Source organism: Littorina saxatilis, linkage group LG8 (assembly GCF_037325665.1).
Source record: "Littorina saxatilis isolate snail1 linkage group LG8, US_GU_Lsax_2.0, whole genome shotgun sequence".
Taxonomy (NCBI): domain Eukaryota; kingdom Metazoa; phylum Mollusca; class Gastropoda; order Littorinimorpha; family Littorinidae; genus Littorina; species Littorina saxatilis.
Genome location: NC_090252.1, coordinates 65,888,502 through 65,911,389, shown reverse-complemented (window position 1 = coordinate 65,911,389; position 22,888 = coordinate 65,888,502). Strand labels below are relative to the sequence as shown.

The 22,888-nt window shown below is 42.2% G+C and overlaps 1 protein-coding gene across 1 annotated transcript in view; it reads left to right on the top strand.

Moving 5' to 3' along the window:
* LOC138974188 (peroxidasin homolog) overlaps positions 1 to 22,888 on the top strand; it is a 38,084-nt gene that overhangs the window by 4,316 nt on the left and 10,880 nt on the right. The window contains exons 3-5 of the mRNA XM_070346898.1: positions 17,157 to 17,307; positions 18,500 to 18,775; positions 21,370 to 21,654. Of these exons, the coding sequence (XP_070202999.1) occupies positions 17,157 to 17,307; positions 18,500 to 18,775; positions 21,370 to 21,654 (712 nt within the window). The remainder of the gene's footprint in view (positions 1 to 17,156; positions 17,308 to 18,499; positions 18,776 to 21,369; positions 21,655 to 22,888) is intronic.

Below are 22,888 nucleotides of genomic sequence, written 5' to 3'. Positions count from 1 at the left end.
TATTGCATTTCAGCTTGGTGGCTTAAAAATTAATTAATGACTTTGGTCATTAAAAATCTGAAAATTGTAAAAAAAAATAAAAATTTATAAAACGATCCAAATTTACGTTTATCTTATTCTCCATCATTTGCTGATTCCAAAAACATATAAATATGTTATATTCGGATTAAAAACAAGCTCTGAAAATTAAATATATAAAAATTATTATCAAATTTTTTTTTTCGAAATCAATTCAAAAACACTTTCATCTTATTCCTTGTCGGTTCCTGATTCCAAAAATATATAGATATGATATGTTTGGATTAAAAACACGCTCAGAAAGTTAAAACGAAGAGAGGTACAGAAAAGCGTGCTATCCTTCTTAGCGCAACGAATACCCCGCTCTTCTTGTCAATTCCACGGGCACTGCCTTTGCCACGGGCGGTGGATTGACGATGCTACGAGTATACGGTCTTGCTGCGTTGCGTTGCGTTCACTTTCATTCTGTGAGTTCGACAGCTACTTGACTAAATATTGTATTTTCGCCTTACGCGACTTGTTTTTACTTCCAGTAAAAATCTCGTACGCAAAAATGGGATGCGGGCGAAGGGATAATGCCAATAAGTGATCTCGCGCACACGAATGTCGCGCTACCCTCCTTCCACCCCTTCCACCACCAAGACTAACAGGGGACAAGGGAGTAAAAATTTCGTACACCTGGCATGGGAAGTTAAATTGCTCGTGTTGGGGTGAAGTAATTTATTCGTTATTTATTCGTCAGGGGAGTAACATTTTTGTACGAAATGTTTACTCGGAACTCACCTGTCTTGGGGAGTAATTTTCTCGTGCAATGGGGGAGTGCTTTTTTCGTAAAGGGAGTAACTTTTTCGTACGAAATGTTTACTCCGGAGTAAAAATCTCGTGGGAGTAATTTTCTCGTGTTACACCGGTCTTTGAAGTTCAAATAGAAAGATAAAGTACATGACATGACAAAGGGTAACAGGCAGGAGAAAAGAGGACAGAACAAAAACAAGAAGAAGAAATGTAGCACCATTTTGTTTTCTGTTTCAGGAAGCAAATATAACGACCCTAATAATGAAATGCAAAATGTACTTCTATGGTTAGACAGGTTTAGTGGATAAGACATCGGCCTCATAATCGGAAGGTCGTGAGTTCAAATCCCGGCCGCGGCCCCCTGGTGGGTTAAGGGTGGAGATTTTTCCGATCTCCCAGTTCAACAAATGTGCAGACCTCCTAGTGCCTTATCCCCCTTTGTGTGCACACGCAAGCACAAGACTAAGCGCGCACGGACAACATCCTGTAATTCATGTCAGAGTTCGGAGGGTTATAGAAACACGAAGATTCTTTTCTCCGAAAGCGGCGTATGGCTGCCTAAATGGCGGGGTAAAAACGGTCATACTTGTAAAAGCCATGGGAGTTTTAGCCCATGAACAAAACAAACAAAACTTCTATGGTTAAAATGTCTTAATGAAAATCAATATCACTCGTGTTGCATGGACCCTACTTGACCCCAGCTCTGCGTTTAGCATTTAGTGTCCCCGACTTGAAATACTTAGTTGAAAAGCAAAGGTAACTACAGGTTTTATCTGGGATACATTTTCCTGCACCGTGTCAGGTATCGGGAAGTTTGAAGTGGTCGTGACCTGGAATATTGTGTGTTATACCTGACACCCGTCATGCCCTGGGTTTTTTTCCTCGTTTGGCATGAACCCCTTTCACTTTAAGGTTTGTGTGTGTGTCCACACGACTTAGTTCTGTTTGATAAGATTAGACGCCATTTTGGATGAAAGCATTGCTGCTGCAGGAACATAGAATTTGCAAGTCTGTGTTAGTCATCATCTCTCGGACCCCTCCCCTCCCCCCCCCCTCCCCCTCCCCCCTCTGTCTACCCTCTTTTTCGATTTAAATCTCCCCGCTATTGTTGTAATCTAAAGTCAAATCCCTTTCCATCCTCATTTACCTCCTGGCAGGTTTCATGGTATTAGGCCATTTTGATAGTCTCAGATTTGCTTAGTCTTTTAAATCCATATCTGTGAGAATCTGCTGTATTTGTTGTATTAACATGCAAACTAGTTGTTGTTTAAATACTTTTTTGAAAATAAAAGTTGAAATTTTTGATAATGTGTTTATTTATGCGCGTGTGAATGGTGGCGATCGTCAAAATACGGACGGATGAATTTACTTTTGCCACAGCATCACTAAACAAAGAACTAAATTCCAACACATACATGCACAAGTATCAATGCTGTGGTGGTTGAGAGTGCCAGAACACATTGAAATGATTGTTTTTCAACAACAATCGATATCCATAACACAAATTCTAACTTATACTAGCTCCGCAAAAAAAAATGTATGGGGATTCGGATCTGTCCGTCCGCATAGCGATATCAAGAGCATCGAAACTAATTGTGATTTCACAGGACAAAAACACAAGTTTACCTAATTTTGTATACTGTAAATACAAGTTTGTGCACCCTTGAAGTGAGTTATAATGTTGCCGAGGTCAATTTGCCCTTGATCGACGCACGGTGACCCGAGTTTCAAAGTTGCGATCCAGTCCGTCTAAACAATGTAACGATCGCCACTTTTTTCTTTTCATTCAAAAACTAACCGTTTGGGGAGGAAGTGACCTCACGTTGTTTTACGTTGACGCTCGCGCTCGACAGAAAAAGACCGCAACAGTTTTTCAGTTAAAAAAATCGCAAAGTAATTACATTTTCTGAGGTTTTCTAGTGTCCGTCTAGTAACAATCGCCACTCTAGCGATCGCCACTGAGTGTTGAAGTCACATTTAACTCCATTTTCGACTGTTTTAAGAAACTATTTTGACGCTCAATCGTCACGTTTCAGTGTCGAAACACGTACTGTGCATTTGCAATCAGCCGGTGTGTCCAAACTGAAATGCGAGTGATGCCTCGATTTGTGGCGATCGCTCACGTGGTTGACGGACAGAAATACCTTCTTAGGGGGTAGGGGAACAGTTACTCCTCCATACAATAATGGTGTTTACAAATGATTGCAAACTTGTCTCTTTATAAACTGTTCAGACATGTCTTCTCTTCAATAATTTTCAGTTTTGCTCGGTTTGTTAATCAGGAGCACCCTGCAGATAATTTTTCATCTGTGACAATGCTCGAAATGTTGACGTAATTCCAATGCCCATATCCTTCTCTTGTTACCTCATCTAGCCAAAACCATTGAAGATAGAAAGACATTTATTGAACAAACTAGATGCACAACACCAGTCTTAACACGTTTTGTTCATACATGTATATGAAAATATTGATGGCCATGGAATGGTTTGAAAAAACCACGGTTTTTTCCTTCAAAACGGTCTAGGTCTGCCGGAAGTCGTATTTTTTCAAACCATTCATTTGAAGATCAATATTTTGATATACATACAAGAACAAAACTTGTTAAGAATGATGTGTTGCATATTTTTTGTTCAATAAATGTCTTTCTATCTTCAACGGTTTTGGCTATATGAGCTATATGCATGCATAGGATGACCGTATTGCTTTTTAGCGTTTTCAGGGTATGCCGCTTTGCGCCTGGTTTTTAGATATAAATAAGGACCAGGACTATAAAAAAAATTACTGTTTTTAGTTGTAACAAACTCACTTTGTTGGAAAAACATGTCCTTTGAATTGTGTGCCAACATTTATTTTGTAGAATTTGAGTGTGTAAATAGTAAATTGCTGAACACAATACTGTGAAACCTGCCTCCTCTGATTCTTTCGTTGTATTCTTTACTTTGTCTTACATTCTTATGAGGGTAAAAGCGACTTTCTGACCTTGACATAACATGAAAAAACATTCATACCTAGATGTCGATACGTATAACCACACTTAGTATAAGCTTACCTTGTTGTGTGGTCACAAATGTTTATGTCGTACTATACATGCCACCCTGTATCTTCGGAATAAAATCTTGTTCAAACCAAACCCTTTCTCTCAGTCACACAGCGCTACGTCCTTACCACGACCATGCCGATCACGCCGATCTGATAAAGTTATCAAATCGGGGCATATCGCTGTCAAAATCCAGCACATGGTAGACATAACCAAGCTAAAGGAAGGTCATTCTCGCGGAAAATCGGTAATCCCCAAAACAGGGAGACAAAATAATACGCTTTCGCCTTGTGCAGTTAGGCAGTTAGAACGTGTCTTTTGCGTTGTTGGTGTTAAAAACTGACCTATGATTAAAGAACAGACATCGGCCTCGAGGTGCACCGCAATTTTGAAGAATTTGTAGCCTTTTTTTGTTGAATATCTTTTCTTCAAAAAATATTCACGATCATCAAGACTGAAAAAATAGTGTGCCCCCTGCTGAAAATACGATTTCTTGGTAGTCCTATCGTTGATCGTACCGTTCTGATCCCTAATATTAGCACCAGAGTGTGCGAAAGACTCCAAAATGCAGATGAAACGCACCAACCTCGCTACTTCGCAGCCAATTTTAACGATCTCAGTCACCAACTATTTTTCGATAAAATGCTTATAGTCTAGGCAGATTTCATCAGAACTCACCTCCTGTGTGAACAAATTGCTATAAAATATTTTTCACCTTTTTTGTACTCTACATGCATCCATTGATCAGGTAAAACCGAGTTGGCCAACGTTTTCCCATGCGAACTATATTTTTGAAGCTTTTAAAGAATGATGACAACTGCGCAATAACGGTATTTTTTTTTAAGACTCAAGACTCAAAATGTTTACTGTCCTCATAAAAACAAGGAAAATTGCCTTACAGTGTCAGGCGATCACAGATATAAAAACATCACATGTATTAAGAATTAAACGATTGCACTTAAAACTAATAACTCTAGCCCGCTTCATATTTGCTGTAAACTTAGAATTAGAATTGCATTAAAACGCATGTAAACATCCTGAGCGTCTCTCGCAGCACTCACACTTACAGACACACACACAGACACACAGACACACACACACACACACACACACACACACACACACACACACACACACACACACACTCTCTCTCTCTCTCTCTCTCTCTCACTCGCCATCTCTCTCTATCACAGTTTAACTAAAAACAATAAAATATATTCAGATTGAGTGGGTAATAATGGCACACAGGCATGATTTAAAAGGTCATGGATAGATAACACATGCGCGTGTATCAAGACCAAGAGCATTCTACAAACTCGTACGCACCCGCACACACACTTGTACACAAACACATACATACACACAGTCACACGATCACAACACACAAGCACACACGCACACACACACACACACACACACACACACACACACACACACACACACACACACACACACACACACAGACGCTCACACAGACACAGGCATACACACACACACACACTCACACCAGCGGATCAACATCCGCGCACCCACACATGCACCAAAGTGCCCATCGCTGCGGAGTTGGCGGCAAATCACACAGGCTGCTTCAGGTCGTGGCGTTGAGTAGCCTGACAGCAGAGGGCAAGTAGGAGTCCAGGAACCTGTTAGTGCGGCACTTGAAGGAGCGCAGCCTCCTCGATGCTGATCGGGCTGGAGTCTGAGCTGTGAGGACGGGATGGAGAGGGTGAGATGGATCTGACCGGATCTTATTAAGCTTTCTGATGGCTGTCTTCTCGTAGATGGAGTTGATGCTTGGCAGTTCTTCTTTGATGATTCTTTCAGCAGTTCTGATAATTTTCCCCAGCTGATCAACATCCGTCTTCTTTGCGCTCCCAAGGAAGCATACGATGTTGTATAGCGTGACGCTCTGTACTACTGACTGAAAGAACAGTGACATGATTTTTTGGTCCACCCTGAATTTCTTCAGTTTTCTGAGGAAGAAGAGTCTCTGGTTGCCCTTTTTGCAGCAAGCGCGGATGTGTTCAGTCCAGTCCAGTTTATCATCAATTACCATGCCCAGGTACTTATACGACTTAACAGTCTCAACTAGTTGACCCTTGATGGTGATTGGTTGAAGTTCTGGCTTTTCTCTCCTGAAGTCGACAATGAGTTCTTTTGTTTTGGAGACGTTTAGGTCTAGGTAGTTTCTGTCACACCACCCCACAAGCTCAGCGACCGCCGCTCTGTATAGGTACTCGTCATTGCGAATCATGCCAGTCAAGGACGAGTCGTCAGCAAACTTGATGAGCAGGTTGCAAGCATCACTGCTCCGACAGTCCGCCGTGTAGAGAGTAAACAGGACAGGAGACAACACACACCCTTGTGGGGCCCCAGTGTTGGTCTTCAGAGTGCTGGAGAACTGCTCACCAACCCTGACTCGCTGTGGTCTTTCCGTAAGGAAGCTGTAGATCCAGCGAATCAGCACTGGATTTACTGACATGGCGAGGAGCTTCTCCATCAACAGGTGGGGCTGGATCGTGTTGAATGCACTAGAGAAGTCTATGAAGTATTCTGAATATGCTCCGTCCCTCACTTTTCACGTCTATAACATGTCTTATTTTAAGGGATGTGCCATATGTCACTCATATAATATGTAAGAAAAGCACATTCAGTTGATAAATAGGTTCAATTGCATTTATTTAGCGCGAAATAACGTAGCAGAAGCTCAAATCTAGCGCATTCGGTGTGGTTTCACAGGGCGCGTCTCCCGGGTCGCATTTGACAGGTATGTGAGTTGACAATTACTGTGCTGATATTCTCTCTCCTTTACCCGTTACTGTTGCATTACACATGTGAACATGCACACGCACACTCTATTCAACATGACCTCGTACTTACGCTAAAGCCCGTCTTCATCGTCTGATGGTACACAGGCAACCTTGGTCACAGTGTTGGCACAGCTCTCCCCTCTGCACTCTCCACAGCCAGACGTACACACGAGGCCGTGTTTTCGGCATGAAAATCTTGCTGTTCGACACTCTGTCTTGCAATTGCATCGGATGACATCGAGTAGATCACCAGGAGCAGCAGCAATGTCAATGAGAATAGGAAGCATGGCGCCTTGAACAATCTCCCATCCCCAGTCCATCGGATCCAGGAGGAACTGTTCTTGATGCAAGTGCATCCATTCTTGCACCTGGAAGTATGTTCTCATGGAATGGAATTTAGCTGCTGCTGATGTAGGTGGGAGTTTGCAGGGCTGAAACGATGAGGTACATGTAGAGACTTTCTGCATGTACTTGATGTAGCGGAGGAAGTTTAAAGTGTCTCTTTCCTTCCCCCATAGAGTTCTACAAAGGCCCTTTCTCCTGCTCCTATGAGCTCATCAGTGTCTCTGCAAGGACTGGCGCTGAAGACATGGGCCTGCTGCACGAACACTGTTGACTGGGTCAATTTCGTTAAACACATTGGTTTTGCAATCCCGAATGGACTGCTAATTGTATCGCATCCACCAAAGGCGTGCGCAAACAGGATGTTCTCACAAACTTGAGATCCAAGAACAGTCTGTACTTTTCTGATGTCCCACACTTTTGCAGCTGATTTTGCTGTCGATGATCTCACTGATGTGAAGAAGACGGAGCAGTGATCTGGCGTAAGATGGTACAACAGAAGGATGAGCAGATCGGTGTCCTCGCCAACCAGAATCACGTTTCCCTTCCTTGCCAAATCCAGAGAAGTCTTTACGACGAGCCTATCAGCATCAGCAGTTGCCTGGACAGTGTCAAAGCCGTGCTGTGAAAAACGGGAACTAAGGAGGTTGATGAACCGCTGTTTGTTGTTTGGATTCGTCAGGAAGCGCTCCTTTGGTTCGCACAGGACCATGTCACCCTCAAAAGTGATGGCACATGCTGTATTGGCTCTGCTTGTTCTTCGCAAATGGGCTGCATCTTTGGTGGTAGGTCCGCAGCTGTATCCATCAAAAACAACAGTTCCTTTGCCAAAATGACGAATGAGAAAGTCTGCGTAACTCTGAGTAAGCTGGCTGTATGTTGAACCACGGCACCAGGGCAGAAGGTGCAACAGCAAGCCACCATCGATGACATATGTTACATCATCAGGAATAACACCATTTACCTGCTTTGTTGAAGTCCAGATGTAAGTTGCCAGTGCAGCCTTGGAACCTTGTCTTGGCAGACCACCCGAATCAAACAGCGATGCTGGGACACTGCACATCTCAAAGGCAAAGGCGTCCTCAAGACATCCGTTGGTGTTCTTCACAGTTGTCACTAGTCTCTGGAACAACAGCATGGAGTCAACATGTACTAGATCATCATGCAGATTGGACGACTTGGCTTTCAGAGCCATGGTTACAGCTTGATCCTTCTTTTTAAAGGTGAAATCCACAACATTCTTTCCGATCATGCTGCTCAGAATCTTGTTTCCTACGCCTTTTGCTTGTTCTGCATTCACAGTAGCTTCAGCTTCTTTTCCGCTTGAAATGGATCGGAGGGCTGTATCCACAGTGAAAGGGTTCCTATCAAGCAGATATCTCAAGATCAGCTGAATGTCTGTGTGATCTCGCTTCTGCCTTGCCACGCTCAACTCTTTGTGCTGCGTTTGTTGCTCGCTAGAATGGAATGCAACGTCTGTGACAGACTGCATTGCGTCGTGGATTTCTGCACAGGCAGGCATACACAGTAGTAGGTGGGAGATCAATGCCATGATTGCGCAGCATTCAGTTCAAATTTCCGTACCTCTGTTCTTTCTTTCTTTATTTGGTGTTTAACGTCGTTTTCAACCATTCAAGGTTATATCGCGACGGGGAAAGGGGGGAGATGGGATAGGGGAAAGGGGGGAGATGGGATAGAGCCACTTGTTAATTGTTTCTTGTTCACAAAAGCACTAATCAAAAATTTGCTCCAGGGGCTTGCAACTAGTACAATATATTACCTTACTGGGAGAATGCAAGTTTCCAGTACAAAGGACTTAACATTTCTTACATACTGCTTGACTAAAATCTTTACAAACATTGACTATATTCTATACAAGAAACACTTAACAAGGGTAAAAGGAGAAACAGAACCGTTAGTCGCCTCTTACGACATGCTGGGTAGCATCGGGTAAATTCTTTCTCGTCCCAACCAATATGGGACTCCCCCTAACCCGCGGGGGTCCGTACCTCTGTGTAAGAACAGCTAAAGCCAAGGTGGCTGAGGGTATCGATCAGAAACCGTGAACCGAATGATCGGTGCATTTGCACGCCAAGTGCAAACTGCAATGGTGCAATAACAGTGTTTGGCCTACTGAGCTGAATGATTGCTTGTCCTATTGCACTGATATAATGTTAGGTAACCTTGAAAGAAATACATGTACATATCCACTAACCAATGCACAGATTAATAAATAAACGCAACGTAAGTAGGTGAAGCTGAACATGGAAAAAACTTATTACCTAACAGTCGCATGCACGATCCACGTTGTTTTCAGTGGACATAATTTCACAAGGCACATAGACAAAGACTGAATCTGCAATCGCCTAATAATCATTATAATGCGAGCAGTGAAATGCGCCCCTGGGAAACAAACACATATATATATACATAGATGATACCAATAAACTGCTTACGCCATGCTGATTAAGCTATCGTGTGATGTTAGTGAATAGTTTCCTTGAATAGTACTTGTGAAAAACTGTCGCTCCGAAAACTAAAATAAAATGTACGATATTTCGGACTCATCGCATGGTTTTTTCCCGGCCAACTCGATTAGATGTGTGCAGGCACACTGAAATGAATCAACTGCACCTAAAATGAATTTTATAGCAATTACTTCGCACACATCCAAACGCTTCCTAGTCTATTACGTAAACACATGCCGTCAAAAGATGATCGAGTTTGTTTTTGCAACAATGTTCATCAAGTGGATTTACAAACAATTAAACCACTGTTATCCGGAAAATGTCTTAATTCGCTGAATAACAATGGGTTCTTTCATACGTTAGATCGAGAAAGCCATATATTCTAGCATCATACAGAATTGTCCATACACCTTAAAACACCCTTAAGTCTTTTTCAAAAACTATAGTCTGTTTCAAAGACTTTCAGCAATTTTCAACATTATAAATCGACAAAACTAGACACATCGAAAGAAATTTGGTGCAAAAAACAGTTTTCCTGATCACAAATCATTGTGTGAAATTTTCTTTTTTACAACTTTCTTTCATAAAGTGTACGTAATTTTCTAGCAATAGGCGTGTCCCCTGTTTCGAGTGAACACTTTTTGTGGTGCACTACCTGTGTTTGTTTGTTTTTTAAATACAAAAAATACACAGCGGCCATAATTTCTCTTTATTTGAATGAATATCAACTTCACAAAGATTGGTTGAGAGTGCAGATTTTAAAAAATCAATGCATGAAGAAAAAACCAGTTGGTTAAACCTACACAAGGCAAAACAAAATGTTTAAACCACGTCACGACTGTACTGCGCTACGACCCGGCTACGCTTGTTTTGTGCAGTTCAAAATAAGCGTAGGGAGATCGTGCAGCTTCACGACCTAGCAGATCCCACCCCGACCAAACCACGCTCATGGAGATCCTCCCACGTTTGGCCCACGATTGGCCACGCTCTCGGACAATTTTACAACGTAGTAGAAGCGGCGTCTGTGTGTGATTGGCGTGTAAGTAACGTCTTTCAGCTGCGCCCCCTCCAAACGGCACTACCCGTGGAGTGTTTGCACAGAACACACACAGCGACTGCAATATACATAACCGTCACACGCTTTTTCAGAAATTGAAATTGAAGTGCTTTGACATTTTGTGTAAGTAACGTCCTTCAGCTGCGCCCCCTCCAAACGGCACTACCCGTGGAGTGTTTGCACAGAACACACACAGCGACTGCAATAATTTATACATAACCGTCACACGCTTTTTCAGAAATTGAAATTGAAGTGCTTTGACATTTGTTTGTGAAACGTGTTATGAAATATGTCAGGCACAGCGTTGCATAATTGTGACCGTGAACCTGACCTTTAGGTTCCGGCAGGGCCGGTGATGTTGTTGACATAGTGACTCAACACTTAGCCGTGGCAGGCAGAGACGACAGTAACTAAGAAATAAGTTTGATTTTTTTTGCCCATCAAATATGTTCTAAAGTCTTGTCCAACTGTAGCAATCAACAGTGTCATTATGGTCTGCACATTTTTAGCTTCAAAACGATACCAAACTTGACACACCTAAATAATTGAATGGAATAACGGTGACGTGAAAATCGCCTTATTTTCCGTTGTTTTCGAAAAATAGTGTCACTTTGGAGTGTCACAAGTTGAATGCTGTTGTATATTTTTAAGGTGAAAGTGGTGTCCTTGAAGTAGGTTTCTTTATCTAAAGGGTACCAGTGCGATCTTAGGACACCAGACCGTTTGTCAAAACAATCAAAACAAGAAATTCCTTCGAGGTAGGAAAAACACCCCCGTTGGTCAAAGGGAAATAACCATTCTCACTGCACCCATTCTCACTGCCACCAACTGAGAAGGTTATTTCCCTTTGACCATTAATATGTTTCTCTATAAGTCCTTGTAGAATCTTAATCCACCAATAACTCCCTAACCGTGTGTTTGACTGGTCCCAATTTTTGTAAGGACCGTCTCAGGAATGTATAGAACCTGTTCACCAAGTTTGGTGACGATCGGTCCGTTCATTCTTGAGATCTATATGCGAACACAAACAAACACACAAACAAACACATCGAGTGAAACCTATACACACCCCTATACCGGGGGTGTAATAAACTGGTTGTATTCTGACGGGTCGAGTCTTACTCGTGTGTATTAAGTGCTGTTCACATGGCAGACTTGCAACCAGCTTGTGACCAACTTTCAAGCGATTTTAGTCAGTGGCAAGTCAAATCAAAATCGCTGCCCATGTGAACAGCACAAACTCGCAAACTAGTTTTAAGCGGCGATTCTCGCCACACTTAGCCTTTTGGGATTGTCCGGTCGTCCTCGTTGTTTTTCGGAGAAGGGAAGGCTAGACCTACAGAGCTCTATAGGCTACGTAATCGGCAAAACACTGCCCAATACGCATACCTGTCAAGTCTTACGTTTTTCGCGTAATTCTTTCGGAATTTTGATGTTTTTCAAGTCTTACGGCGTATGCCGAAGATCTTACGGTTTTTGCAAAACAATTTGCTCAAATAAAAAAAAGATCGCAAAGGTTCGTCCGAGAACAAAGTAACAGCTAAAAAAATCTCGCAACTGATCCGGCGGAAGTACAAGGCAACGCGCATGTGCACACCGTCAGCGCGATCTGAATGAGTACTGTGCGTCAACGCTTGACCACACGCGACCTCAAATTAAAGCAGTTACATGTACTATTGTTGTTGTTCTCGGTATCTTCAAGGTATTTTCTCACGTTGTACGAAGTTTTAAGCCATAGAAACGAAACTAAGGGAGTTGTGATGCATTTTCGAAGAGCTAGCGATCGAAAGTGAAAGTAGCCGGATTCCTGTCACCTCCGATCATGTCGGACTTGTTTTCAGAACACGCGCGACCTCAAACTAAAGCATTTACATGTAATATTTTTTTGTTCTAGTATCTACACAGTATTGTCTCACGTTGTACCCAGTGTGAAGCCATATAGATAAAAAAAAAAATAAAAAAAATAAGGGCGTTATGATGCATTTTCGAAGAGGTAGAGAGCGAAAGTTGGCACCGGATGTCTTGTCACAACTGATCATATACGACTTGTTTTTAAAACATGCGCGACCTCAAACCACAGGTCAACTCATGTGCAGACCTGTTAGTGCCTTATCCCCCTTCGTGTGTACACGCAAGCACAAGACCAAGTGCGCACGGAAAAGATCCTGTAATCCATGTCAGAGTTCGGTGGGTTATAGAAACACGAAAATACCCAGCATGCTTCCTCCGAAAGCGGCGTATGGCTGCCTAAATGGCGGGGTAAAAACGGTCATACACGTAAAAATCCACTCGTGCAAAAACACGAGTGTACGTGGGAATTTCAGCCCACGATCGCGGAAGAAGAAGAAGAAGTTGAAGAAGTGACCTGTCGCTGTGCAACAAATTGGTCGCCATTTTCCGCCGTGTTTTGTGAATTAAACGTGTAAACCACCCACAAACACAAAACGATGTTGTTGGTTCTTTTCATTTCTTTATTGTTTTGTTATCTTATCAATAAAATGGATGGCTATAAAATAAGCATTTAAATGTGAAGGTGTCAACATTACCCATGATCTGAGCCGTTCACATGTGTGTGTGTGTGTGTGTGTGTGTGTGTGTGTGTGTGTGTGTGTGTGTGTGTGTGTGTGTGTGTGTGTGTGTGTGTGTGTGTGTAATCTGGCAGCGAGCTGACAACAACAACAACAACAACAATAACAACAGCATCGCGTGAAGCGATATCAAACTATTTAGTCAATCTGTCGCTTGAACCTAAAACATCATCAACACTGAAAACCAGTCATCACCGAGACTTACAGTAATCGTTTTAGATAAAGTCGATTTTAATTACACATATGACCCTTAGTTTTGACAACATCATTCTACACAGGATTAGCAACATGTGTATGTCATCATTCGATGTGTGCCATTTACACCAACAAAGGGCCATATCAGGGCGGTGCTGCTTTGACATATAACGTGCGCCACACACAAGACAGAAGTCGCAGCACAGGCTTCATGTCTCACCCAGTCACATTATTCTGACACCGAACCAACCAGTCCTAGCACTAACCCCATAATGCCAGACGCCAGGCGGAGCAAATGGCTGGATTGAAATGTTTCTTAACCGCAATGTCATCACAAATTCCCAACCTTGGGCAATTCAAGATTCTGTATTCTGTATTCTGTATCTTTTGTGACGTCGAGCTTTCGTCGTGTCGAGCTTTTTTCCGGTCGAACTTCTGTCGTTCGAGCTTAATAAATATGTCTTGTCGAGCTTTTGACGCGTCGAACTCATGTCCATTCGAGCTTTTGTCGTTCGAGCTTATGTCGGACACCGCCCCTTCCCAATACGCTCAGGCTATGCTTATCGCAGATTGTTTATTATGGGGGCCAGGAGGCCCCCATTCATACGGATAGTTTCGAGGTTGACCATGGGCAGCGCCATTTTGTTGTGAAATACGTCATCAGTTTGTGTACACAGGAAGTTGTGACATCCGTCACCCTATGGGAGGGGTGAAGGCAACATTGTTCATCAGTAGAAAGTTGTGAAATCCGTCACCCTATGGGAGGGGTGAAGGCAAAATTGGTCATCACTGAGTCTGTGTAACACAGGAAGTTGTGAAATACGTCACCCTATGGGAGGGGTGACGGCAAAATTGTTCAACAAAAACATCTTAGGTCGACCTGTGCAGGGTCAACCGCAACAAACTCAAACCATTCATACTTTGCTGTATTTGAGTGACTTATATACCGACATTTTTATTTCTTATTTTTAGCACAGGTGTAGGAAAAAATCATGAACCAAAATGTTATTTATTTTCTAATTTAACATTTGTTTTACAAATGTGACCATGGTCTTTTAAACATACAGTGACATTAAACATTGTTATGTTAAAAAAAAAATTAAAAAAAAAAAAGCTTTTGTTCACAAATCAGAAAATACATTGTACATTTTTACCTACAGGCCAAACCGTGAGTGTCTGTGGCAAAGCCCGACCCAGGAAATTGCACTGATTTTATATTTAGATCAGAGGGAAATTGTCAAGAACAGGCGCTTGCATTTGGATGTGCCCAATGATAGTAGGTTTGGTTGTGATCAATCATAAATGTAGGAATAAAAATGTATGACAGTTTGGTATGATGACATGTAATTCACATATGCTGAAATATAATAGTATACATCATGTAATATTATTATGGCTGTTGCCATGACCATGAAGCCAACAAAGGTTTAATGTAATGTAATTCAAAATACCAAAACCAAGCACCTATTAATCTCGTCTATGCGCGTGAAGATTGAGGCCGTCTGCCAGTAGCGGTTAGGTCATACAGTGGAACCCCTCTCTAGCGATCTTGAAAATGTTGACAAAAATCGGTCCTTATGGAGGGGGGTCCTTACAGAGGGAGGGGGGCGGAGTCAGGGGGCCACAAAGAAAGTCAGATTTTCTTAAAAAAAAGAAAACAGAGAAGTTTGAGTTGCTGACGACCGTTCCCTCAAGCAAACTGCTTCGATTTCATGTTTGTCCATGGTGTCCACCAGTTCTGGTGCATGTACTACCCTGGCCAAGTTTTTTCTCAAGACATCAAAGAGACCGCCCCATAGGTTAAACTCCCCATAGGTTAAACTCGGTCACTGACCCAGGTGCAGGAAGTGTTTCCTCTCTCAGATATGAAAGGGGAACCACCTCTCATAGCTAAAACTGGGTCAATGACCCCTGGGGAGAAGGTCAGTGTCTATAACATTTTAATCCTAAGGCCTGCGGCCAGGGGGGGGGGGGGTATACCGGTACCATTTGAGAATCAGACCAAATGAGAATTGAACCATTTGAGAACATCCTTTTTTGAGTCACTTGAGAAAAAGTGACTCTATGTAATCGGTCAGTGTTAGTCTGTCCGGCCGGCCGTCCGTAGACACCACCTTAACGTTGGACTTTTCTCGGAAACTATCAAAGCGATCGGGCTCATATTTTGTTTAGTCGTGACCTCCAATGACCTCTACACTTTAACGATGGTTTCGTTGACCTTTGACCTTTTTCAAGGTCACAGGTCAGCGTCAAAGGAAAAATTAGACATTTTATATCTTTGACAAAGTTCATCGGATGTGATTGAAACTTTGTAGGATTATTCTTTACATCAAAGTATTTACATCTGTAGCCTTTTACGAACGTTATCAGAAAAACAAGGGAGATAACTAGCCTTTTCTGTTCGGCAACACACAACTTAACGTTGGGCTTTTCTCGGAAACTATAAAAGTGACCGGGCTCAAATTTTATGTGAACGTGACTCATTGTGTTGTGAATAGCAATTTCTTCCTGTCCATCTGATGCCTCATATAATATTCAGAACTGCGAAAGTGACTCGATCGAGCGTTTGCTCTTCTTGTTTTTCAATCACTACATCGAAGGCCTGCGGCCCGGGGTTCACATGGGTTGGTTTGTGTGTTTGTTTCAAACCCACACCCATTCTACACACATTTCACATTAAAACCATTTGTCGGCCCCCTGTCGATATGTATCGACTAAGTTCCTTGTCTGTCCATGCGGCTGATAGCGAGGGAGCAAATGTAGGTCTCTCCAGGAGAACACATTTTTGTGATGTTCCTGATTCTAAAGTATCAAACTTTTTCTCACAGTTTTGTTTTCTGTTATTCTTTCTGCTTTCTTAATCATGCTTCCGATTGAGATCTAGCAGACAAGGATGATACATACTGGAATCATATGCAACGATCGACCTATTGCAGAAAAGTAATAAAAAAAATTTTTTTAAAGACTGAGATGGTCATGTTTCTTACTGTGGAGCAGACATAAAAACCTCACATTCACCAAAATCTCCCCATGAAAACAGAAAGAATAGAAGAAAAAAAAGAAAACAAGGAAAAAAGAATTATAGAATGAATTGGCTAAAAGGTCTCAGTATTTCCCTGTTTATTTTTTCTCTCCCTTAACTTTCCGTGACCGATTTATTTTTGTTCTTCCTTGGCAAGAAACAAACCCGATCATTCAGCAGCTTCTCTACAACCATCAATTGTTAAAAATCACGGGGCGCGCCCCGCAATTTGTAAAATGTTTTACATTTTTACAAATCACGGGTCAACAAGAACTCTAAAAATAGTAAAATCCCAGTCTCTCCGCTGCCTCATTTGCGAACGTAAAGGCATAGAAACCCTGAAGCTTTTCAATACTACAGCATCATTATATTCAATTTTATTGCGTAATTTAGTCTGTTTTTCATTTTTTATTTGATTCTGTTTTTATATGATTCTGGTTCCAATACACGCACTTGTACAGGCGGATAATATCCCTTTAACTTCTCGCACGCAAAAACACAGACGGGCTTTTAGTGGAAAACCCTCGTTATAACGCAGGAAGACACGCGGGTTTTCCTAACAGGCGTGATGGTGGGGAAGGGGTGCGGGGGGCGGGGGGGGGGGGGGGGGTATGGTGGTTGGGAGAAGGAGTGAGTGGGAGAAAACGGTGGTGGAACACAGAATCGCGAACAGAGAGATAGATTGATTGATTCATTGATTGATTCATTCATTCATTCGTTGTTTAATTGATGCATTGATATGTTGATTGATTCATTGATTGATTAGTTGGTTGAGTGATTGATGGATGGGTTAATTGTCTGTTTTTTCATCATCAATGATCAGGTCATTGAAACCCAAAAATACTCTCCAGTCAATAACGTCACCAGCACGTGCAACTTTACTACGTCACTTCCTACCCTCAGCACCACCTACACCTACGAGATTATTGTCGCCCCTGGTGCAGTAAAAGAGCAGATAGGAAACGTAGCCGTAGGTAAGAATTGTCCTTCCTTCATTCACTTTTCTCTCTTTTAAACCTTTCAAAACTTGTGTATGTCCAATTTTAGATTACTTTTGATGATCTGTTGACTATCTTATAAACTGCAAAAGATTTAAGTAATGTTTGTACAAACGGATGCTTAAGATAACCGGAGTGACAATGCCGCTCGCTGAAGTCCTTTCATGCACTAAGGCCAAACCAAAATATATGTTGCTTTAGGGTAACGTGACCAAAGAAGATAGGGTCGGTAGGTCGGCTTTTTATTTTTATTTATAATATTTATTTTTTATTTTTAATGTGGTCGATTTTAAAAGAGGTTACTTCCCTTAGTCTCGGTATGGTTCGCAAAATGTGCCAAAAGTAATGTGTGTTTTTTGAGAAATAAACAAAAAAGTGTAGGCTTTTGGCCTTGGTAGATAAAGATGAAACAAAAGACGATATGGTTCCCTCGGACCAACAAAAGAGCTGGTCTGTCAACAAGCCACCAAACAACTTATAATGTTGGTTTAGGGTAACTTGACCCAAAAAGATAAGGTCGGTATGGGTTTTTTTGTGTTTTTTATTTATTTTATTTTTTTATTCGATTTTGAATGAGGTTACATCCCTTTGTCTCGGTAAGGTTCGCAAAATGTGCCAAAAGTTGTGTGGTTTTATTAGAAATGAAAGTCTTTGGGTCGGCGGAAAAAAATAGGGTCGGTCGGGTTACCTTAAACCAACATTTTTATTTTTGTTGGCCAAAGACAAAACGCAGAACTAGGAAAGCGACTTAATATCATTCTTGTTCAATGTTGTGCCTTTTTATTTGACTTAAAGAGACATAAACACACAGAAACACACTGACAGACGGAGACAGAAAGAGACACACAGACAGACACACAGACACATAGACACACAGACAGACAGACACACAGAGACGGAAATGGAAAACAAATATGAGACGATGAACATATGCGTGTTTTATACGCTCTGATAAAGTAGAATCCTACTTTTCAGTCCAACATCCCCCCCTAACCCCCTCTCCCCCCTCCAATGTAAGACTGCCTCGTTTTGTTTTTCAGATTTTCAGATTTTCAGTTAACAATGTCTGTAAATGTATCTCCAATGTAAGACTACCTCGTTTTTAAGACCGGATTTTCTCAGACTTTTTCAGTTCTTAAAAGGGTGTTCCACTGTACAACTGTTTCAGCATCTCCGTCGGAAACCCCGCGTCTTGACTGCTCACCTACTGTGGATGGTTTCTTCAAGGAGAACAAGAGAATTTTTTGCACGTGTACAGCAGCAAATCTGGGTCAGCCTACAGGGAATCTGATTGGATACTGGAACGGGAGAGTACTGGCGAGTGAAAACAACAACCATATCAGTTGGAGAGTCACTGCGCATCGGTACAATGATGGCGGAGTGGTGAAGTGTGTTCTGAAGTGGATAACTAATCTCACAACTACTTTAGTCATCAACGTCACGTGTAAGTTTCAGTGATGGTTTTTCCTTGGTTTAGATGTTAAAGCCCCAGTCCGTCTCAAATGGTTTACAGAACGATTTAAATCTTCTCATGAAAAAAGCAGTTCTAACCTTATCGAACACACTTGCAATAGCATTTAAAAGCATTAAATAACACAGTTCGTTTGAACATAGACCTATATTAGATCCCTGGTTTGAATGACTCTTTCGCTCGCGTGAACCCGTGTGATCCACTTTTCTTTTTGTCACAATTTAGTCGTCAGTGATTTCAATGCGACTCGCTTTATCTGCAATAGCACGTTATCGTGTACTTTTGAATCTAAAACGCAACAATCGGCTGCGAGTCACACGAACTTGTCGGCGTCGGTTGACTTCAAAACAAGCAAGCGCTATGCTACAACAATCGTCTGCTACGGGAAACACGTCTTGCGTGACACGCTTCCGGGCTTTCGTTTTTCAAACTTTCAAAACTTAGAATTGCACTGATCTTGTCTTGATGAAAAAAGTAATAAGCTATCAATTTATTATTGAGATTTTAAAAGTTAGGTCTAGCGCCAAAACTAGCCGTCCGATTGTCTTTTAGACAATCCGGCTGGCCACGCAAAAATAAATTCTTTGAGAATTGCTCGCCCTGGGATGTTCTCAAGCGGTGAGTGTTTAAACGAAAGGGTGTTTGTACTGCGTGTAAAAGCCTGACAGTGTCTATGGTGGTTTACGGGAAGCTGACTGTGCCTTTATCATCGGCTCTTGAATCTTTGACACAGACTCTTTAGTTTTGTCCGGCTGATGGATGCAGTGCATGTGAAACGTAGCCCACTTCGGATGACAGCGACAATGATGACGACGACGACGACGACGACGACGATGATGATGATGATGACGATTATGATGATGATGATGATGATGATGACGATGACGATGATGATGATGACGATGATGATGACGACGATGATGATGACGATGATGACGACGACGATGATGATGATGACGATGTTGATGATGACGATGACGATGATGATGATGACGATGATGTCGATGATGATGATGATGATGATGATGATGATGACGATTATGATGATGATGATGATGATGATGATGATGATGATGATGATGATGATGATGATGATGATGATGATGATTTTTTCACACAGGTCCATCAGAGTTTCATGTGACTCGACCAGACTACGTTCTGAGCTGTTTACAATTATACCTTGATTTCACATATCAGTGTTTTAGTGTTTACGGACGAAAAATGTATGAATGTATATTTGTTTACATTAACTAGTTTTCTTTCATGACATTAGGGAGTTGTTACCTTCCCACTTGCTTGTTCGTTCGTTCCCCTTCTTTCTTCCTTCCTTCTGTCCTTACTTTCTTCCTTCCTTCTTTCCTTCCCTCCTTCCTTTTTCCTTCCTTCCTTCCTTCTTAATTCTTCCTTGCGGGGCGGGGACGTAGCTCAGTTGGTAGCGCGCTGGCTTTGTAGCCAGTTGGTCGCTATCAGCGTGGGTTCGATCCCCACGTTCGGCGAGAAATTTATTTCTCGGAGTCAACTTTGTGCAGACTCTCTTCGGTGTCCGAACACCCCCGTGTGCACACATGCGCACGAAAAAGATCCCACGTTCACAGCGAAAGTCTCAGGGCTTGGAAAACACGAAGACACGCATGTATCATCTCTCGTCTCTGATTATCATGATCGTATTTCGATACTTTGACGAGACAAACCCAATGCTGATGTGTCGAAGAAGATAGCCACAGCGGGCTTGTTCGAATCAAAGTATCACACCATATCTTCAGCGTATTACCAATACCTGTCCCAATATAGACCAGTTAATTGGTCTAAGAGGACGTTAAACCCTATTGTCTGTGTGTAATATACCGTGGCATGGTCCAGACTCTCCCTACCCAGGCTACACCCTCCCATGCTTCTTCAGGCGGAACCGCAAATTATCGATTTCATGAATGTCAGTAAGTGTAAGCCCACCCAGCGGGACCCAAGTAATTTTGTGTTTGGAATATTTGTTATGGTATTATTAGAAATGTTCATCACTTTTGTGGATCAGTACAAGGAAAACAACAGAAGCATTGATCTAGCAAGTCTGTGAAAGTCTCTCATCGTCTCTCTGACACCCCCCCCCCCCTCCTCCCCCGGGATCTCCCCGATATTGCAGTCCTTCCCGTCCTCTGTCACATCCTCTAAATCTTTTGCTGCATTTTTTCCTCTTTTGTGTGTGTGTGTGTAAACATTGTATCTTGTCTGTCTTGCGTTCTCATAAGGGTATAAGTGATTCTATGACCTTGACATAACGTGAAATAACAATTCCTATCTAGATGTACATATTTATAACCAAGCTTATATTTACAAGCTTAGCTTGTTGTGTGACCACACATGTTTATATCGTATATACATGCCACCCTGTATTTCATTAATAAAATCTTGTTTAACCCAAAACAACAAAAACGAAAGAACAACATCAAACCATTTCCTTTGCCCCGTTGTTTAATCTGGGTTTTTTATGACGTTGCACCTCTTGAGAATGATTGAGAAAAGTGTGTTTGTTATTCCACTTCTAAATTACCGTAATTATTTGTATTTTTCAGACCCACCATCAAGGCCTGACATCACATACGCCAGCCAATCGTATCCCTTCATGGAAGGGGAGACACCGAAACTCTTTTGTCACTTTCCTGCGGGTCACGAAGGCAATCCTCCTGCAACCTTGACATTGTGGTCTAGTCAGTCAGATAAGGTCGTAGGTCAAGGGCAAGTCAACGTGACCTTGACCGAGCTGACCTACTTAGACAACAACAAAATGTTTTTCTGTACAGCAAAAAACGCTGCCACTACTTCTGACGTCCGTGCTTGGTTCAAGATGCAAGTCTACTGTAAGTCTGAACATGTTTTTTTCTCTTATGTGTAATTCTCTCTGTGTGTGTGTGTGTGTGTGTGTGTGTGTGTGTGTGTGTGTGTGTGTGTGTGTGTGTGTGTGTGTGTGTGTGTATGTGCGTGTGTGCGTGCGCGTGCGTTTGTGTGTGTGTGTGTGTGTGTGTGTGTGTGTGTGTGTGTGTGTGTGTGTGTGTGTGTGTGTGTGAAATGGGAAACTTGGAAAGAATCTCTCAATGTCAAGACATAAGAAGTGTAAAGATACCGTCCTGGCTATTGCCGTGCACCGCTACAGATCTTTGCAGACTGTTACGAGTGATAAGAGAGTCCTGGCTATTGCCGTGCACCGCTACAGATCTATGCAGACTGTTACGAGTGATAAGAGAGTCCTGGCTATTGCCGTGCACCGCTACAGATCTAGGCAGACTGTTACGAGTGATAAGATAGTCCTGGCTATTGCCGTGCACCGCTACAGATCTTTGCAGACTGTTACGAGTGATAAGAGACATGTACCAAAATCAACATCTGGCCGCTTCTACTGAAAAGTAGGAACTTCGTTTACAAATCCATTTTGCTAAATTCCTTACCGTCAGTATAACGACAGACCTGAGTTGGTTAGCCGACTCGTTTTTACGCAGGGGCGGACGAGGGGGGGGTTTCAGGGGTTTCCGGAAACCCCCCCCCAGCCAAAAAATTTTTTTTTAAATGGTGTTTTTTTGGGGTATTAATCAGTGACAAAATCTGCTGCCTGAAACTGGTAATGATCATCCTCAAAATGCACCAGATTGCACCATTTTGCATCCTTTTTTACAAAATTTTCCGGGGGGCATGCCCCGGACCCCCCTAGCAAGCTAGGCGCTTTGCGCCGTCGGCTCGGCGCTTCGCGCCTTCACACCCATATCTTCACAATATACTTTTGGAAACCCCCCCCATAAAATGAACTGATCCGCCCCTGTTACGAGAAGGTCTATGTGTTTTGGAAGAATTTCTAAACATATGTATACAACAGAATGTCCGTACTGCTACCTGTTTTATCACCACTACTACTACTACTTCTACCACCACCACTACTACTACTACCCACTACTACTACAAACTACTACTACTACTACCACTACTACTACTACTACTACTTCTACCACCACCACTACTACTACTACCCACTACTACTACAAACTACTACTACTACTACCACTACTACTACTACTACTACTACCCACCACTACCACCACTACT